At 37.0% G+C, this 20,596-nt stretch overlaps 1 protein-coding gene across 9 annotated transcripts in view; it reads left to right on the top strand.

Annotated features, from left to right (window-relative positions):
• Positions 1 to 20,596, top strand: part of TBC1D5 (TBC1 domain family member 5) — a 553,958-nt gene that overhangs the window by 446,025 nt on the left and 87,337 nt on the right. For all 9 annotated transcript variants that reach the window (XM_055078836.1, XM_055078755.1, XM_055078770.1 and 6 more), the window contains one exon: positions 12,318 to 12,403. In XM_055078836.1, coding sequence (XP_054934811.1) covers positions 12,318 to 12,403 — 86 coding nt within the window. The remainder of the gene's footprint in view (positions 1 to 12,317; positions 12,404 to 20,596) is intronic.

Here is a 20,596-nt window from a genome sequence, read left to right as displayed (position 1 = left end):
CTGGGTCTAGGGTTCTAAGAAGCGGTCTGAAATGTTAATATCAGACATGGAGGCTTAGCAGGTTTTTTTCGGTTTTTTAATAAATTTATTTATTTTTGGCTGTGTTGGGTCTTCGTTGCTGCGTGTGGGCTTTCTCTAGTTGTGGCGAGCGGGGACTACTCTTTGTTGCGGTGCGCGGGCTTCTCATTGTGGTGGCTTCTCTTGTTGTGGAGTACGGGCTCTAGGTGCGTGGACTTCAATAGTTGTGGCTCACGGGCTCTAGAGCGCAGGCTCAGTAGTTGTGGTGCATGGGCTTAGTTGCTCCGTGGCATGTGGGATCTTCCCGGACCAGGGCTTGAACCCGTGCCCCCTGCATTGGCAGGCAGATTCTTAACTGCTGTGCCGCCAGGGAAGTCCCTGGACATGTTTTTATTTCTCTTGGGTATCTACCTAGCAGTAGAATTGCTTGGTCATATGGTAACTCTACATTCAACATTTTGAGGAACTGTCAAAAACTGTTTTGCAAAGTGGCTGCACAATTTTACATTCCCACCAGCAGTGTATGAAGTACAGTTCAAATTTCTTGACCTGCCTGCCAACACTTGTTGTCCTTTCTATTATAGCAGTTCGAAGGGGTATGAAATGGCATCTCATTGTGGTTTTGATTTGCATTTCCCTGATGACTAATTATGTTGAATATCTTTGCATGTGCTTATAGGTCATTTGTACATTTTTTTTGGAGAAATGGCTCTTTCGATCCTTTGTCCACTTTTTATTGGGTTGTCATTTTATTAAAGGTTTGTAAGAGTTTTTACTGTATTCTAGATACAAAATTCTTATCTGACATATGATTTGCAAACATTTTCTCTCATCTGTAGATCATCTTTTCACTTTCTTAATGGTGTCCTTTGAAGCACAAATGTTTTTAATTTTGATGAAGCCTAACTTATCCATGTTTTCTTTTATCCCTTATACTTATGGTGTCATATCTAAGAAATCATTGCCTAATGCAAGATCACAAAGATCTACTCCTGAGTTTCCTTCTAAAAGTTTGATAGTTTTAGCTCTTCCATTTAGGTCTGTGATCCAGTTTGAGTTGATTTTGTGTGGGGTGTGAGATAGGGGTACAAATTCATTCTTTTCCATTTAGTTATCAATTGTGTTTGTTGGAAAAAACATTCTTTCCTCCATCGAATTGCCTTGCCCCTTTGTCAAAAATTAATTAACCATAAATGTGAGGGTTTATTTCTGGACTCTCAGTTGTAGTCCATTGATCTATATGTCTGCCCTTAATGCTAGTACCATACTGTCTTGATTACTGTAGCTTTGTAGTAAGTTTTGAAGTCAGTTTTGTAGTAAGCTATTCTTAACTACAGTTGCTTACATTTCCATATGAACTTTAAGGTCGTCTTTGTCAATTTCTGCAAACTATTTCTTTAAAAAAAAATTTACATAAAAAGAACTACACTTTGTATGTTGTTCTATATGGTACTTTTTCCTCTTTCATTTAATAAGTCAAGTCATATTCTTAACTACAGTTGCTTACATTTCCATATGAATTTTAAGGTCGTCTTTGTCAATTTCTGCAAACTATTTCTTTAAAAAAAAATTTACATAAAAAGAACTACACTTTGTATGTTGTTCTATATGGTACTTTTTCCTCTTTCATTTAATAAGTCAAGTCATCTCTCTCAAAGGTGTTTTAAATGCAGTGTCCATTGGGAAATAAGAGCTCTGTACTTCCACACAGAATAACTGCTGGAAAAGGCCTCCAAAGATTCCCCTTAACCTAGATGGGATGATTACTGAAGACCTTCTCATTCTACTTTCTGAATCACTATCAAGTTGTACACAGTACTATTTCTTCTCACTGCTTCAGTTTTCCATTGAAGGGGATCTTGGACCCCGACTTAATGCTTTGATTCTTCAGAAAAATGATCTCAGAAGAGAGTTGTCTTCTTGCAGCATTTCTGCCTACAGACTAAGAAATTTCAGCTCCCTCTTAAAAAAAAAAAAAAAAAAAAAAGTGGTGAGTGGACAGCCCCACTTAAGGAGAACCCCTCTACAAATCTGACTGCCATCAGCTGCCCCCCAGTGATGGAAACCATCCCAAAGAAGGTAGCACAGAAAGAGTGGGCTCTCCAGAAATAGACAGCTTGCTTCACTGTAACTGCATTCAGTGAGAGCATTCCCCCACCATCCTCACCCTCATCCTCCACCTGGCCTCACTTCTCATTCATTCGGGTAAGGCACTGGATGCTATCCAGAACAAAACCTGTACATCTAAACTTACCCCACTCCCAAACATTCTTTCCGTCTAGGGCCAGCATCCATCTGGTGTTACAGCTATGCCAGTTGCTAAAATACTGAAACCCTTCTCCATCAGTAGGTAAAGAAGTTCGGCATCTGCAGGATTAAAGCCTAGCACGGCTGGGGCTCTCCACTATCTCCTGACTCCCTAACAGCCCTGATTGCTAGCTGCCTTCCCTCTAGCGCTTGCTTTCTATTTTGACTCTCACCCCTGTACACATTTATTCAGCAGGAGAGTTAATAAACTAACCCAGTAGTACCCATAAAACTCCATGTTCCCAAGAGAAAAGTTGTTATCCAAAACCACCTTTCAGGTTTCTGAGAAAAGGCCCCCAAATGGTCTGTGGATAGAATTTGGGGGGAGTCTAAGAATTTGGATGAGAAAAATTTACGTCTTTATTTGCACTAAGCCCTTACTAAAATTTAATATTTAACCACCGACTCTTCTCAGTGGTTTCTGGGTCTAACTTGACACACTTTCTCAAGTAGAGATTGGTCTCACTCAGGAAAATAAAACTCTAATCTGTGTGTTATAATTTATGTTTGCTTTCTGATTTCTCTCTTCACTTGGACATTTCAAAGTTCAGTGTAAATACTTCACTGTTATCCTGAAAGTATCAGAAAATTTATATTAATATTTCCTTGAAAAATGGATGAAGACAACAAAAGACAGTAGTATTAGGAGCACCTGAAACCTTTTCACTGATAGCAACACAGATATTTTATATCACATTACAGTGGATGAAGATATCTTGAAATACCATTTATATTCATCACTACTTCTAAACTGTAGTCATGATTAGACCAGCCATATATCTTATTTAATACATTAATAAAAAGGCACATTTTACTGTGTTATAAATTTGTTCAGTATTTCAATTACTGTATTTCAGTATAATTGTTTTCCTTTATAATCCTATGTATTCTATTTTATGTATTTAAAAACATTATTCTGAAAAGGAGACCAAAGTCTTCACCAGAAAGCAGAGTAGTCCATGGCACAAAAATGATTAAGAACCCCTAGGATAGATATTATGTGAGCAGCCTGCAAATGGTGCACCAGTTAATATCACCAGATTTTTTTTTTTTTTTTTGGCTGTGCTGGGTCTCAGTTGCAGCACGTGGGATCTTTTAGTTGCAGCGTATGGGATCTATTGATAGTTCCCTGACCAGGGATCAAACCCAGGCCCCCTGCATTGGGAGCTCAGAGTCTTGACCACTGGACCACCAGGGAAGTCCCTATTAATAATCACTAGATGTTTGAGGGGGGCTTCACTTTTAAGGCTGAGCTCTATCAAAAGGTATTGACTAAAAAGAGAATACTTGGGCTTCCCTGGTGGCACAGTGGTTGAGAGTCCGCCTGCCGATGCAAGGGACATGGGTTCGTGCCCTGGTCCGGGAAGATCCCACATGCCGTCGAGCGGCTGGGCCCGTGAGCCATGGCCGCTGGGCCTGTGCGTCTGGAGCCTGTGCTCTGCAGCGGGAGGGGCCACAAGGGTGAGAGGCCCGCGTACCGCAAAAAAAAAAAAAAAATTAAAAAAAAAAGAATACTTTATGACATTATCCTCTCTGTAGAGAAATTCACACCTGATGTCAGTGTTCTTTTTTATATTGACAATGAAATCTAGAATAAAACAATCGAGAGCAAGAGTCCATCCATAGGGACTTTTCTCTGTGGTTTCTGGGTCTAACTTGACACACTTTCTCAAGTAGAGATTGGTCTCACTCAGGAAAATAAAACTCTTATCTGTGTGTTATAGTTTATGTTTGCTTTCTTTTTTATTTTATTTATTTATTTTATTTTTGGCTGCATTGGGTCTTCATTGCTGCATGCGGGCTTTCTCTAGTTGTGGCAAGCAGGGGCTACTCTTCATTGCAGTGCACGGGCTTCTCATTGCGGTGGCTTCTCCTGTTGCCAAGCACGGGCTCTAGGCGTGCGGGCTTTAGTTGTGGCTCACGGGCTCTGGAGCACAGGCTCAGTAGTTGTGGTGCATGGGCTTAGTTGCTCCACAGCATGTGGGATCTTCCCAGACCAGGGGTCGAACCCGTGTCCCCTGCATTGGCAGGCAGATTCTTCACCACTGCGCCACCAGGGAAGCCCTATGTTTGCTTTCTAATTTCTCTCTTGGACCTTTCAAAGTTCAGTATAAATACTTCATGGTTATCCTAAAAAGTATCAGAAAAGATAGAGTGTAAGTGAATGACCTTAGTAAAAGTGTATTTATATAATAAAATTTTTAATTGCAAGATGTTTTATCATTGAAGTTACTCCCAGTATTACATGAGAAGCGTGACTGTGCAAGGCTTTCTTTTACCAGACCTCAGTGCAGGAGCTCAGCTTTTGTTGCCTTGGCAATTACAATAGCAGGTCCCTAAAGGGAAGAAGATAGGGTAAAATTTCTCAAACCAGGGTTCTCAGTCCTATGGGGTCACATAGACTTATTCTTGAGGATTCAAAACTCCTAAAACCATTTTGTAAATAGCTTCTATTTTGATGATAATTTGATTAAAATTATTTTAACATTTCTAAAAATAAAAATTTACGATGGTAATTTTTATATCTGAGATTTTAGTTTCTTAAGTCTCTTTCCCAAAATGGAATCTTTAGGATTCTTTTTTTTTTTCTTTTTTTTTGAGATTCTCTCTTTCCTTTTTTGCTTTGTATCATTGAAGGTTGGGAACCTTCAGTCTTAGGAAAAGATAAATGGGTTTCCAGTTGTCTCTAAACCATTGAAGTAAGGCTCCTCCTCCCCCACTTTGCTCATATTCAAGGAAGGGGAAAAGGTGAAGAGTTCAGTGCTGCTGAACAGCGCTCACCAACTACCTAAAAGGAATATTTTGAGGCCCAGGATTAGTAACAAAGAAAATGTGTAAACATGAACTGCTTTCCATATTTATTTATATATATATATATTGGTGGGGCATGTTAATCTGGCATCTTCCTGCATGCTAAATTCAAAATGTAAATACATTAGAAAAAGGAAAAATTTTTATTTCTCTTTTGGTGTCTATTTATTGTATGAAGCTACAGCCGAGCATAACGCACAGGTGGTTTAAAATGCTTTTCTGCCATCTGAGATCTCGGCTTGCCAGGGTATGGATGTGGATGTCACTTTAGGGAATTGGGCTTATTCAGTATGTAAAATGAGGCTGGCATGGGTTCAGAGGTTTTGTCTGTGTCTTTACCAATTAACAATTTTTGCTTCCTTTTTTTTTTTAAGGTCTTTTAAATTCTCTCTTTTTTTTTCTTTTTTGTTTTAATCTGTAGATTCATAGATTGAAATTACTTAAATTTTTCTGTCAAATGCACTAAGATTCTTAATACCTAGTATCTGTAATATATATTTCCTATCAAAAGACATAGGAACTATTAGTATATAAACCAGAGGTCATTTTAATCTGGTACTGAAGTGAAATTCTCATTTACAACCTTGTTCAAAAGATTTGTTTTCTTTTTTTTTTTGTTGTTGAAGGTCTATGTGGTATCCACGTTTTAGATTTTGTAATGTAAAAAAAAAAAACAAACTAGATTTTGTTTTTCCAAATCTGATGTCTTGTGAACTTATTTTATGCAAAGCATTTGGCATTTAATTCATGGCATGGGTTCTTAAAAAAAAAAAGGAAAAGTGGTTTATATAAGGAAGGTATGGCTCAATATACTATTACACATAAATACATAACGGTAAAATCAGTACTGTCTCAATAGCACATAATATAAAAAGAAAATCAACTTCTAGATAAATGATGAAGTAAATAAAATACAAGTCTAGGTTTGACAGCAATATCTAGATAATGCCACTTATTTATATATATATTTTTTAAGGGAATTTTGTGAGCATTTAAGATTATAGTGGCTGCCTTTTTGATCCACTGTGTTACTCTATCTAATTTTAATGAAGAGGGCAGTATGTAGCAATAAGAAACAAATGTTGAGATCTTTGTGGACCCTCTAGCAATCAGTGAATATCAGATCACAAATCTCCCCAGCTTTAATTACAGGCAAAAGAAAAGACAAAATTAGCATTTTAATATAGAAATATCTTAGGCTTTAGGAGAATTATGATAAATCTTATGTTGCCTAGTGAACCAAAGAGGGGATATTACAACAAACTGACTTCTTAGGAATATTTGTTTAAATGAAGGCAACAATACTTCATCCTTATCTTTTTTGGATAATTATCACTATTTCAGGCTGTTCTTTGTTCCAGGTTTAAAATACCTTTAGTTGGGGGGGGGGGAAGTAATTGACAGTGTTTGTTTTCTGTAAAACTACAAGAAGGAAAAAATGCTGTTTGCTTGGCACTAACAAGATAATTATTTTAGGGAGAGCTTTTGCTCTGCAGCTCTGGTTCACTGGTGCCATGGCAGCCCTGCACTTGGATGCATTTAGGTTACCTCGTTTCAGCTACAGCGTATTAAACTAACTCCTCTTCCAGGGCTGAGTTTTGCCCACCTGTCTCCCCTAAAACACCTGCAACATATGTTTGCATAACCCTGTAATGCTTTGCCTTTGGGGTCCTGAGAAATTCCCCCAGAGCTTTTTGCTTATAAACAGCTGAGCAATTCGTTTTTCTAATGGCAGTTGCTTTTCTCCCAGCATTGAGGCAATAACACATTCACTAAAATAAGAGTCTCATTTTTCATCAAAGGGAAACGTTCGACGTATTTTTTTACAGTGCTGTTTCTCCTTCTGAGCCTTATTCTTCCCCTAATCTGGCATGCTAAAAATTAAGAGTTGGTAGCAAGGTATTAGGGGAAAGCAAACTAAGTAATTCTTCATTTGTCAAATATTTTCTTCATGCTGAACAGACATTGTATTTATATTGTAAATATAAATTAACCTTTTCTATTAAACAAGTGCTACAGGAACTTTATCAGTTTAATGTAAAAATTGTAACCAATCAACTATAAAAATAATAATTTGGACTTATTGTAGGAAATCACTTTAATTACTGTAACTTCATTAGCTGGTAAACAACTGTGCATTAATAGTATGTGGTTTTACAATTTTTTAAAAATTGTATGGATGTACGTACTCCTGTTCTGAGAAATAAGACAGCTTTTCTCCCCACATATGAGGTCCAATGTGCATGATGTATTTTCCTAAATATGTGTTTTTACTTTTTAAAAAATGGAATGTTTGGTAAAATCTGCCCTAAGTTTATATATGGTAATCAGAAGAACGAAACACTGCTTTCTCTACCTGTTTGTTATCATGGATTTCAAGTCGTCAAGCTGTCAGATCTGCTGTCAAAGTTCTGTTTATCAGTGCTCAGTGGTATCAGAAGGTAATTATAGCTTCCATTTTGTTGAGTTTTTACAAAGTGCCCAGCACTGTGCTGCACTTAATGTTCATTGTCCCGTTTAATCCTTTCCGTTATGTTGCAGATGAGGAAACCGGAGCCCGAGTGTAAAGTGACTCCTTCCCAGCCAGGAGTGGGTGGGGCGGGCTCTGGACTTGAACCTCCCTGACTCAGGATCCCTGGCCTCGGCCCTGCCAGGCAGCCTGTGCCTCTAAAGCAGATGTTAGGTCTACCTTAGTCCCTTTGTTTGTAACGTAACACTTTAACTTTAACTCTTCTTTACCTCCTGCTGGTACATTCATAGATTAGAACAGGGATCACTGGAATTGCTTTTCTTTTGCTCCGTTCACTTCTACATGTGTTTACAAAGAGCCAGCCCTTTGAAAGGCAGGCGATGTGTTGTTCCAAGCAGGATGAGTACCCCAGACTCTTTTCCTTCTGGAGTTTCCATTAACGATGCAAAAGGAGATTAGCATCCTCAGGTGAGGGACTGGAGTTAGGGGATCAGTCTAGAAAGTACTATTTGTGATGACCTTTGTTGGATGAGTTTGATTTCACCAGGCTCAGAACAAGGAAAATTGTCACATTTCATCTTGTGGTTAATTGTATTTCTTGTGGTTAGTTGTACTTAGTGTGGGTTAGCATTTAAATATTTTTGTACACTACCATAGCAAAGTGAGTTTAAACTTAAAGTCCTGAAATATTACTGTGCGGGTAAGGGTGACAGGGAAGGACTTCTATTACAGCGTAGAGCGGAGGGGAGTTGTCCACCATCAAAAGCCACACTCAGTAAGGGACAGAGTGTTTTACCTGAAATTACATTAAGGCACAGCTTACTATCATATAATATAGACCTCAGAAGTGAAGAATGTTAACTATAACGGAGAGGTTAGGTTTCAATCAGTTTTGTCCCTAACATTGATTGCTGTCATTTAAGCACTACTTGTAAATTGATTTGATCACGCCAAATTAACCAAAGCATTTTGAAAATTCAGAAGTACCACACGAGTTTGGTTTGGTTTGGTTTTTTTTCCATATAGTTCCCTCTAGGACACTTGTTTCTACTATTATCTATCCTGCTTCTGTAAGTCATTTTGTGCACAAGGCTCTAAGCTGCCTCCCCAGATTTCAGCCTATCTGTGCCACAGGTGAGAGTTTCAGCATTCTTCTTCTATTACCATAAAGTAACATGCTGAAGAGAAAGCCTTAAGAAGAGCTCCAACAGCTTGTTAACAGAGAAGGATGGAGTGGTACTTGGGAAGTTAATTAGCTGCAATCTTGTGGAAGATTTATTTCAAGTCCATCCAGGTTGGTCTAGGAAAAGCATGGTAAACCCAGGGTGGATTGAATTTGTGATTTCTGCATTTTCATGTATAGTTACGTTGACTTCTCAGGTCATGAAACATAATTGGTATTCCTCTGTACACAGACCAATATAAGTCAGGGTATAATTACCATTTTTTCTTCTGAAGAAGAATTCCCCCAAATAAAAAGAAGTGGGTTTTTTTTTTGTTTTTGTTTTTGCTTTTTTTTTTTTTTAATGTACATTGGCTTGGAAAAGCTTATAATATTTGAAATCCTGACTGTGTGAAAGTGGGTTTAAAATAATTACTAATTGTTCCAGTCCTTTGCAAAGACATACTTTTAAAGTTGTCCACATCACATGTCCTACACAATGAGAACTTAAAACTGTCATTGGATCTGGTCTTTCTTACATACAGAGTTTTATATGTGTAGAATTCTAGTGGCTCTTACATTTTAGAGGAAATTCCAGATCTATAAAAAAATAGAAATCAAAACTTATATTTCTGTTAAATTTTATTTGGAAAAAAATCCTTTAAAATAAGAAAGGAAAATATTACTTTTAAAATGTTTCAATTGCATGAGGTTAGAATTCTGCTCATTTAATCTCATCCCACTAAGGAAACCATTGCATTCATTTTGGTACATAGTTGTGTGAGAAGATATTGCTCCAAAATTTCTTGACTTTTTAAAACCTTATTCAGAAGAGACTAAACTAAATTAAAAGAGAAGAATTATAGGTGAATTAAAGAACTGTCAGTACTGAATCTTAATGTATAAAAGCATGTGCCCTTTTTAAATAAGTGTCTATACCTGTTGATTTCTATAGCCACGTGTTGGTTTACAGAGATATTAGACATTCAGTAGCTACAGCCACAGGTGGCCATTGAGCACCCGAAGTGTGGCTGGTCCAAACTGAGATGTGCTCTCAGTGTAAAATATACACAAGATTTCAAACACTTTGTACAAAAGAAAGCATGTAAAATATCTCTATTTTTTATATTGATTACATGTTAAAATGACAACATTTTGGATATACCAAATGAAACAAAATATTATTACATTTACTTTCACTTTTTTTCTCTCTTTTTTTTTTAACGTGGTTGCTAGAACATTTTAAATTACATATGAAGCTTGCATTTGTGACCCACATTATATTTCTGTTGGACAGTGCTGGTCTAGACCATCCATGTGTACACATACTTCTGTTTTAGTAACAGTATCACCTCAGATAGAAAACCCTATTGAATGACTTTCAACTATAACTTCTGATTTTATTTTCTTACATTTAAAATACTATTTTTCAACATCATCTTTTGATTCTTTTTTTTCCATCCCAGTACAGTGGCACTTTAAACTGCCTCTCCTTTTGATACTAGTTAAGTCTCCTAGGAATTTAAATAGGCCTCAGTGAAAGCAATACTCGAGCCTCATTCATATGTTCAAGTTAGATCATTATTCCTAATAATGGCTTTAAGTGCTTAGATAGATCAGCACTTCGTGTCTTGAATTGCTTGTCATTTCTTTATAAAGATGTTTCAAGAAATTGCTCCATGCATTCCCTTCTTTCATTGTTTTCTAGCAAAAAAGGAACATAATCCTTTATTAATTTGTTGAAAGAGAAGAAAAGCCTTTTATAGTAGCGAAAACAAAATGTTTCCAGGTATTGAGAATAAAGAACAAAATTGGTTATGAGTGATAGTCCTATGAAAGTTAATTTTTAAAACAAATCATGAATGCACTGTAAGTCTGCCAGTGGCTTTGACCTCTATTTCATTTTCCCGTTATGCTTGGGTCCAGGTTGTCATCAGCTACCAAGAGGTTCCTATGTAATTCCTAGAGAGCTAGAAGTTGCACTGTTAGACTTAATAGTATGGTAGTCATGGAAGCATCAGTTATCTTCATCAAGGCAATTCAGATTTGATTATTGTAGAACTGTGTTGAATACCAAACCAGTGGAGTAGTAGCTGGAACTAAATCAAGGGATTGTCATTTTTGTCAGATGATTACGGCTGACTTGGAAGAGATATGAAAGGGTTGAGCTCTGTAAATACTCTCTTTTCAGCAGAAAAAGAAAAGGTCCATCATGGCCTTAAGATGCAGCTTGTTAGCTTGATGAATTTCAAACTATTTAACCTTAGCAATTATATACCCCCGCCTACATGCAAGTATATTCGTGCCTTGGGATTATGTCTCCAAGGACTGATATCAAAGCATATTGGTAATTTTCTATTAAGATAAAATGCAGCCTTTTTATGTCTAGTTAGATCTCTCAAAGGACAGGGCATGCTCTGGTTCAAAGTCCTAATTATTACCTTGAGTTATATGTTCAGGTAAACATTGGAACACATTTATTTATAAGTTTTTAAAAACTATTTAATGAAAAATATATATAATCTAACCTTTCAGAGATGATGGTATTCATTTAAGTTATGCTATTAACGTGTTACATTTTTATAAACTGGAAGTGTATTTGATTAATTTTTATTTGCCTGAGGGACTTGATACTTTTAAATAATAGACATATTAAATAATAGCAACCTATTTAAATAGACACACCCAACCTAATGATTCAAGGACATTTCTGCAAGTTTATAAATAATACTAAATGCCAGAAAGTACAGTGTATTGCTGCTTTTATGAAAATGTGCATTGGTCAGTTTGCTTTTGTATTTCCACTACCTGGGCACTTATTAAACTCATATATAAGAATAGATGACATAGAAACTGCAAACTTCAAAAGAATTGCTGAATTCTGTAGTAACTCATTCATTTTAGGAGAAGAAAGACTCGGTATGCCATCTAGTGGGCATATATAGCACTTTGGTTATCAAAAACTAACTTGAGTTTTGCTCTTCAAATGCAGCTTTCTTGACACTTTGTGTCTCCTAGGCCTTAGGCATAGATTATGCTGGTGTTAATCTCATATAATATTTCAGTTTTGTTGTAATTTTGTCTGATTGTATTTTGGAAAGGCATATTGAAAATGATCAAAATTACCAAAAAGAAATCTAATGAAAGGAATAAATCTGTGTGAACTATGAAACAGGTAAAAAGAAAATGTATTAAGACAATTTCAGTGTTTAATCAGACTAAGATCAGTTAAGGCAAAACTTCAACAATAAAAACAAACAAACAAACAAACAAAAAACAACAGGGAGTTCCCTGGCAGTCCAGTGGTTAGGTCTTGGCACCTTCACTGCTGTGGCCCAGGTTCAATTCCTGGTCAGGGAATTAAGATCCCACAAGCCATGAGGCGCAGCCAAATTTAAAAAACAAACCCAAGCACATTAATTATTAAACTTCATTATTATACGTATTTTTTTCTGAAAGAATATAAAAACAATTGTTTCATTCTTTTATGTGTTAATGTATAATTTAAATAGCTTTATACATTTTAATTTACTGCTTTTTTTTCTATAGAGAAATCCAAGACCAGTGACTTATCAATTCCATCCAAATTTAGATTATTACAAAGCCCGAGGAGCAGACCTCATGAATAAAAGCCGGTAAGTCCTCTTTCTCTGATGAAAGTCACTAAGATATTCTTGGAGATCGTCAGGAAATTTTACACATTTGCTGAAAATAATTTCCCAGATTTGAGTATACCATTGGTTAATGCATGTAATGAATCTTTGTAAAATAAATTATCTGAGTTTTTTTTTAAGGCATGAGCAAAGGATATATGTTGATGTCAGTGGTAAGATGAAAAAATAAATAAATGTAAGAGTACTTGTTACAGATTGAAGTTTGGCAACTTTGTTTTTCTAACACTAATAAAACGTGAATAAATTGCGCCTGCTTGTGCAGTCTCTATCTAGATCCTTGCTGTTGATTGAAAAGAAGCAGTTCTATAATATATGTTTAAATTATTTCAGTAACAAAATTAAAACTGCGTTTCCCAACTGTCTTTAGAACTACACAATAAGCTTATAAATGCATTTTGTGTGTGCATTTGTGATTACATACATAGAGATTTTAAGGGTCACTGTAGGAATTAAAAAAACATTAAAATCCTACTTTTAAAAGAATTTAACACTGGCATAAAGGGTTGATGAACAGTTTTGTTCTTTCATAATACTATACTCAGATGTCTCAAGAGTTAACTCATCAAACCAGAGCCATCTCAAATTAGAACATAATTTCAAAATTTACTCTGGTAGACTAAAATGTTAGTCATGATAAATGCTACAAGTTGTCCGAATTTTCTTCCTTAAGCATTTTGCCTATGTGCTAGCTTTTCTTCAGTAGAATTCCAACAACCTAAATATACATGGTTGGAGTACACATACATGATGTGTTCTGCTCTTACTTGGAGAGTTTTAAAAAAAGACATAATTCCTGACACATCAAAACTCATCATCTGAGGGGTGAGAAGGATTTTATAAGAAAGCAGCTAAATTTAAACTTGCATTTTGAACCCTTAGTGTAATGTTATTTTTAAATTATCCATCCTTGATTGAAGTCTGTCTCATGTTTTGAAGGGCTATGTAATTATGAGACCAGTTCTGTAGCCCATGAGGCTTCTGTGAAACTCTTTTCTGTTTGTTCATTTCATCAGATTCTTGGTTCACAAATAAAAGGTTTTTCCCTGTAGTCACTTTGTTCATTTAATTTAACAAATTCTTCTTGAGTGCCAGACTCTCAGTATTCTAGGCATTGGAGATAGTGAACAAAGCAGACAAAAATCCTAGCCCTCAGGAATCTTACAGTCTTATCACTTGTATTTCCTCCCTGTCAAGTATTTAGTTTTGATATGTTTTTTAAAAAGTATATTTTAGGTACTCTCTTCATACAAGATCTTTCTAGCTGGAGCTCCTCTTCTCTCCCTTAATCTCCACCCTGCACCCCCTGCCCACCACCTCCCCCAGGTTAGTTTTCACAGGACAGCCTGTAAACTCTCAGTTTCCAGCAGATTAGATTACACTCCCACTTGAACCTCCAAAGGCTTCCTAATACCTTCCATAATCAGTCTTCTTCCCTTGCCCCTCCCCTAGTGACCTCATCTCCTCCACCTTCCCCTTCTCTTCCCAATTGCTTGAGCTTGCCTGGGGCCATAGTGCTTCCTTGTTCTCCTCCCACCTCCCCGCTTCCTTTTCAGCTTCTTGATTTATGGCTCAGCACAAATATCTCACACAAGGCAAGCCTATCTCTTTCTCACAGTTTTTTAAAAATTTTATTGACATATAGTTGATTTACAATGTTGTGTTAATTTCTGCTGTACAGCAAAGTGATTCAGTTATACATATATCTACATTTCTCTTCCATTATGGTTTATCACAGGATGTTGAATATAGTTCCCTGTGCCATACGGTAAGACCTTTTCACCTTTCAAATTAGCAAATTAAAAATAAACGAGGCAGAGGTGAGTAAATCATCACGATCTACTGTACGGCCTAGGCCCAAAGTTAATAATACTATGTTGTGTACTTAAAATTTGCTAAGCGAGTAGATCTTAAGTGTTCTTATCACAAAAAATAAAATAAATAAAAATAGTAGTGATAAAGAGGGTGGGAGGAAACTTTTGGGGGTGATGGATAGGTTTATGGCATAGATTGTGGTGATAGTTTCACAGATGTGTACTTATCTCCAAACTTATCAAGTTGTACACTTTAAATAGGTACAGCCGTTGTATGTCCGTTATACCTCAATAAAGTGGTTTTGAATGAATGAATGGGCAAGCTAGCACCGGTGAAGGTGCACGGATATCCTTAGTCACCAATATAGGGAGTGTAAGTTGAGACAAGCTTGGTAATCTTGTCTTGGTAATCAAATAGTACTCCTAATTCTGTATGTAGCCCTTATAACTACCACATTATTCCCCAGAGGTTTGTTTATTGTGCCACTACTTTATCCATGATCAGAAACTATTGTAGCTGCAAAACCCTTGGGAAAGTCCTCCTTTAGCTATTTAATGCCTAAGATGCATTTACCAAGCTGGACCCTTCAGCCATAATTAGCCTTGCAACTACTTTCTTAGCTGTATAGACGCTATTAAAGAGTTAATGCATTGGGACTGTCATTGAGCAGCAAGACAGGTAGTGGGGATGGTCTAGAGGGAATATATATCCTCATGGGGGAACCCCGAGCAGTGATCAGTTAGCAGAGGACAGACAAGAGGCAGGCAGACACCTGGAAAGCAGGGAGCTAATACTTGCTACGTCTGTGGCAATGGACTTCTATTTGTGTTGCTTATCCAAATGAGGGATGAGGATGCAAAGATGACATGTGATTTTGAGATAAGAATATCTCTAGAAATCAAGAAGCCTGATTTCTCTTCTCTGCTATATGCTTCTCTTCTCATGGATTGCTATAATTAAGTCTTTAAACGCAAGTGCCTAGGTATTTTAGTGGTAGATTTTCCATTACGTGTGTGGGTAATATTCACTGTGCTCTGATTTTACTTACTTGCAAATTTCTCTTTAAAAATGGGAATTGACATTTTGTTATTCATTCAATTTTTGAGCTCAGAACAATAATTTAACACTCAAATCCTGCTCCAATTTTGTCCTTAAATAACCATAAATTGCTGCTATATATATTTTTTAAAAAAAAAAAAAAGCACATCTAAATTGTGACTGGTCTTCAGAAAGACCCACCTAATTTACTCAGGAATCTATGACCACTGAAATGCCCACTTGAGAAGTCATGGAACAGAATTTAATAGTTTTTAAAAACTGCAACCTCTTATAGTAAGAGTAGAATCTCATACCTTCTTTATTCCAGAACATTCATGGGTTTTCTGTTTTGAAAATGACACAGCACAATTTCTCAGAATGTGTAGTTTTTATCTGCTCTGCAGAGGTGATGAAATAATCACACCTGAGCTGTCAGCAGTGACTCAAGGCCACATGTCCCTTTATCTAGTGGTACCTTTTTACAGACTCCACAACTATAGGTCTTTTAACTTGCTTAAGCAATTTCATATCACCAAAGTTAGATATTTTGCTTGATTAAATGAGGCCCTGGTAGAGATGGAAGAAACCAAGCTCAGTTCCTGATCTGCCCACTCACCAGATCAGCAATAGCATTCTCTGTGCTAATATTCCCAGCTTTCCTCTGCCTTGTGTCAGAGCTTAAACAACTTAACTGGTACCAATAATGAAAGATTCCAGAATTAGAATTCTGGCAGGTACAGGCCTCTGGCAGGCCTCTACAAAAGGCCCCTTGTCAGGATCCCTGCATAGGATCCAGCAGGAAGCCAGGGAAAGATGATTCTAATAAGAGTGTTCGCTGGGCTTTGAAGATGTTTTCCACATTCCTCAGCTGGGCTCCAGGTGACGAAGTAGTGACGGCGTCCAATCCATTTTTACCCCAAGAATGCCTGATGGCCAATAATTTTCCATCTCTCCTTGGGATCAGGATCTGCCTCAGCTTAGGAGCGTTCTTCTCAGGACCTGGCCTAACAAGAATGTCCTAGAAAGTGCATGATCCCAGGAAGCTCAGGAATTCTTCTACCAGTTGTCATCTTAAGCTAGAATTTGAGCTTTGTGAGAACAGGGACCACATCTGCCTCTGTCATTGCTGTTTCCTCAGTACCTGGCACAGAGAACACATTCAAATACTGGTGAAATGATTGAATGCTTTCTAGCCTCATTTATAGAGTAACCATATGGATGTCAGTTTCCTAGAATCTTCATATTGCCAGGGCCTAGCATAGTACCTGGCACTGTTTCTAGTATTCAGTGAGTATTTAGTTTAATGACTGAATAAATAAATACTGTTTTGAATACCTAAAAGGCATTATAAAATTCTTCTGGCCAATTTCCATTTTATATAGTCCATAAGAATTTTTAAATTAGGCTTTATTGTATTTACTCAGAAGTATTTTATTGCTAAAATATGGTAAAGAAATAATATGCTAATGATATTTCCCAAGTCATGAAGCCAAGAAGTCCATGGTTATAGTCCATTAGTAGTTAATTGGCTAATCAGAATTTTAAAGGACACTGATTTCTATATAAATGTAATTTTGTGATATTTTTGTGCTCAAATAAGAGTTTGTGCTATAAACACTTCTGTGTCTGAAATGCTCTTTCTCTTGTATCAAAGAGAGTTGTTAATTCCTAACCAATTTAGGTAAATTGGTAAAACTGTCTCCTGTTTAGGGCAGAGTAAATAAATCTTTCTCCTGTTTTAAAAAATTTAAGTGTAATTTGTACACAAAACACAGATCTTAAGTGTTCAGTCTGATGAGTTTTGACAGCTGTGTATACCCCTGTAACCACCATCTAAAACAATATATCTGGAGTGAACATTTCTTTCACCCGAGAATTCCTTCATGTCCCTTTACGGTCAATTCCAACCCTTCATCCCAAGGCAACCACTGTCTGATTTCTATGACCTTATATTAGTTTTGCCTTTTCTTGAGCTTCCCATAAATAGAGCCACACAGTATGCACTCATTTTTGTCCAGCTTTTTTCATTCAGAATAATGTTTTTGCAATTCATGCGTGTTGTTGCATGTATCAGTAGTTTCTTCCTTTAGATTGTTGAGTCGTATTCCACTATATGATGTATCACAAGTTGTTTATCTATTCTTCTGTTGATAGATACTGGGTTATTTCCAGATTTGGGGTGTTATGAACAAGACTACTAAGAGCATTCTTGTACAGGTGTTTTGATGTTTTTGTTTGTTGTTTTTGGTTTTGGTGTTTATCTTTCCCTTGGGTAAACGCTTAGAAATTAAATTGTCCTAATGGATAGATCTATGTTTAACTTTATAAGAAACTACAAACTGTTTTACAAAGTAATTATACCTTTTTCCACTCTCATCAGGAATATATGGGGGTTCTAACTGCTCTTCATCTTTGCCAACATTCGCTACTGTCAGTCTTTCTGATTTTATCTATTCTAGTTGGTGTGAAAATGGTATCTCATTGTGTTTTAATTTGCATTTTCCTGGGCATCTTTTCATAGAATATTGGTGATTTGTATATCTTCTTTTGTGAATTGTCCAGGTAGTTTACCTGTGTTTATTAATGGGTTGTCTTTTTATTCTTAATTTGTAAGAATTCTTTATATATTCTGGATGGGAGTCTTTGTCAGATAAATGAACTGCAAATATTATCCTCCCCCAGTGTGTGGCTTGCCTGTTCATTTTCTTAGTGATATCTTTTGATGAGCAGAAAATTATTATTTCAATGAAGTTTCTTTTACCCGTTTTTTTCTTCTATGGCTAGTGCATTTTATTTTCCTATTGAAGAAATCTCCTATCTAAGACCCATCTTAGCTTCCACTGTTGAGGGTCCATAAGACCACGCTCGGCTTCGATGGTTCACTAGAAGGACTCACAGAACTCAGAAAAGCTGATAGACTCATGTTTATAGTATACTGTGGCAAAGGAATATACATTAAAATCAGGAAGGGAAAAAGGTTGGTGTTGTCGACTGAAAAAATGCACAGCCTAGAAGCTGAGGGTTATGTTTTATTCGGCGGACTTTCTGAGGTCTTCAAGCCAGGGAGACAGGACTCTCAGATCACTGAGGGACTGCTCTGAAGAGGCAGGGGGGGAGCCAGGATATACAGTAGCTTTTGCAACGAATACCAGGTAGTCGGAACATCAAAAGTTTACTGTTAATTAAAGAAAACCAGACATCTCATGTTAAAGAATGTAGCACTTTTCTATGTATGGGAAGATGCAAGAGTCTGGGCTCACTGAAATCTTTGCTTTGATATGCACCTCAGCTACCTGGGGCCAGCATCCTATGCTTTCTCATCCAGGGTCTCCTCAGGATGCACCATCGGGGTGGCTGCAGCACTTGACTGCTAGATGGTGGGCATTCGGTTTCCATCCTGAGTTTTCTCAGGACTCACCATTGGGGAGGCTATAATGTGATGGATTGATGGCTGCAGCATCCTTTGTTTACTGATATGGCAGACAACATTTTTCACTCACAGTCTAAGAGAAACCAGGTACAACTTTCCAGGTGTTCACTCCCAGTGGACTGCTTAAATCTTCTGGGAACCATGTAGGGCAACACATGTGAAGTGTTGCCAACCAGGGAAGCTCACCCAGGACTTGGTGACCCCAAGGTTTGTTATTAGAGGTCAGTCATGTAGTCATGAAGCAACCATGTGACTAACATTAGCTACTCCATCTCCAGTTCCCTCCAGAGGTCAGACTGATATAGTGTGGCAGGGACCCAGGTTGAACAAAAACAGACTTTTACCATAAATCTGATTGTTAGCATAAACTTTGGTGTGGCTCAAGGCCCCAGGTCTACAAAGACACTTTTATCAGGCAGGATATTCCAAGGGCTAGAGGTTATCTCCCAGTTGTCCCTCGAGGGCCAGTCCTAAACAACTTTGGAGTGTGCAGGATTTGGACAGTCCAGGCCCGCTGAGTTAGCCCTTTACTGTACAGTCTCAAAGATATTCTGTTTTCTTCTAAAAGCACTGTGGTTCTAACATTTGTATTAAATCTGTGGTCCATGTCAAGTTAATGTCTGTGTGTGGAGTGAGGTAAAAATTAAAGTCCATCTTTTTCCATAAAGGTATCCAGCAGTTCAGTACCACTTGTTTAAAAGTATTTCCTTTCCCCATTGAATTAAATTGGATCCTTGGTTGAAAATCAATTGACTATATAGACATGAGCCAATTTCTGGACCTTCTATCCTTTCTCTAGTACCACACTAGCTGAGTTATGTAGCTTTATAGCAAGTCTTGATTTTAAATAGCCTGAATCCTCCAACTTTATTCTTTTTTCATTATTTTGGCTCTTCGGGGTTCTTTGCATTTCCTTATACATTTTAGAATCTACATGTCAATTTCTATAAAAATTATTGGGATTTTGGTTGAAATTACATTGAATCTATAGATCAATTTGGAAAGAACTGATACCTTAATATTACTGAGTTATCTAATCCGTGAACATGGACTATCTCTTCATTCAATTAGTCTTCTTCACGTTCTCTCAGTAGTGTTTTATACTTTTTCGTGCAGAAGTCTTGTATATATATTTTTTCAATTGAGAGAAAATAAATTCCTCTTTTTTTCTGCATCTAACCTGTTCCCTTCCATGGCTGTACTTTTTTTAATGTGACTGTTTCCTTGGACTTTTATGTGCACTCACACATTTCTTTATCTTTATTGGCTCCCATACCTCCTTCCTTAAAACTCTTAACAGTTGATTCTTGATACATGTTAAGTACATCTGCTTGTGATTTTTTTTTTTTAATTGTGAAGATATATAGTGATTCTCAAAGTGAAGGTAGAGAGGTGAAGAGGGCAAAACTCCCCACCAGGTGGGCATCTCAGAATTGTATCCTCTTCCATTCTGATGTATTTCCCTAGGCCAGAGACTCCCATGAGCCATGGTTAATGGGAGAGATTTGTATCCCTCTCAGATACTGGGTCAGAAAATAAATTACTTGAAAACCACCACTCTAGAAATAGAAACCTCAAAATTTATTCCTACAGATATGTCTTGGGGAGTTTATCTCATGATTTCATACAACCACGATTAATGCGTAATTGCTAATTATTTGTTATATTAAACAAATATTACAGATTGTATTCAGACCCAATTAGGTGAGCCTTACAGTCTAGCTTATATCCATCCTCTCATGAGGGCTAGCTTTTCTATCCCTAACAAACACTCCTTTTGCTTCACATAACAGTCACAAAGATTTACATGCCACACGCAAAATAACCATGGTCTTCATAGATGAAAGGAAACATGTTTCACTTGAAAGGCAGAT

The sequence above is a fragment of the Physeter macrocephalus genome, chromosome 1 (assembly GCF_002837175.3).
Source record: "Physeter macrocephalus isolate SW-GA chromosome 1, ASM283717v5, whole genome shotgun sequence".
Lineage (NCBI taxonomy): Eukaryota > Metazoa > Chordata > Mammalia > Artiodactyla > Physeteridae > Physeter > Physeter macrocephalus.
Note: the sequence above shows the minus strand (reverse complement) of the source record. Positions and strands in the feature narration are given on the sequence as shown.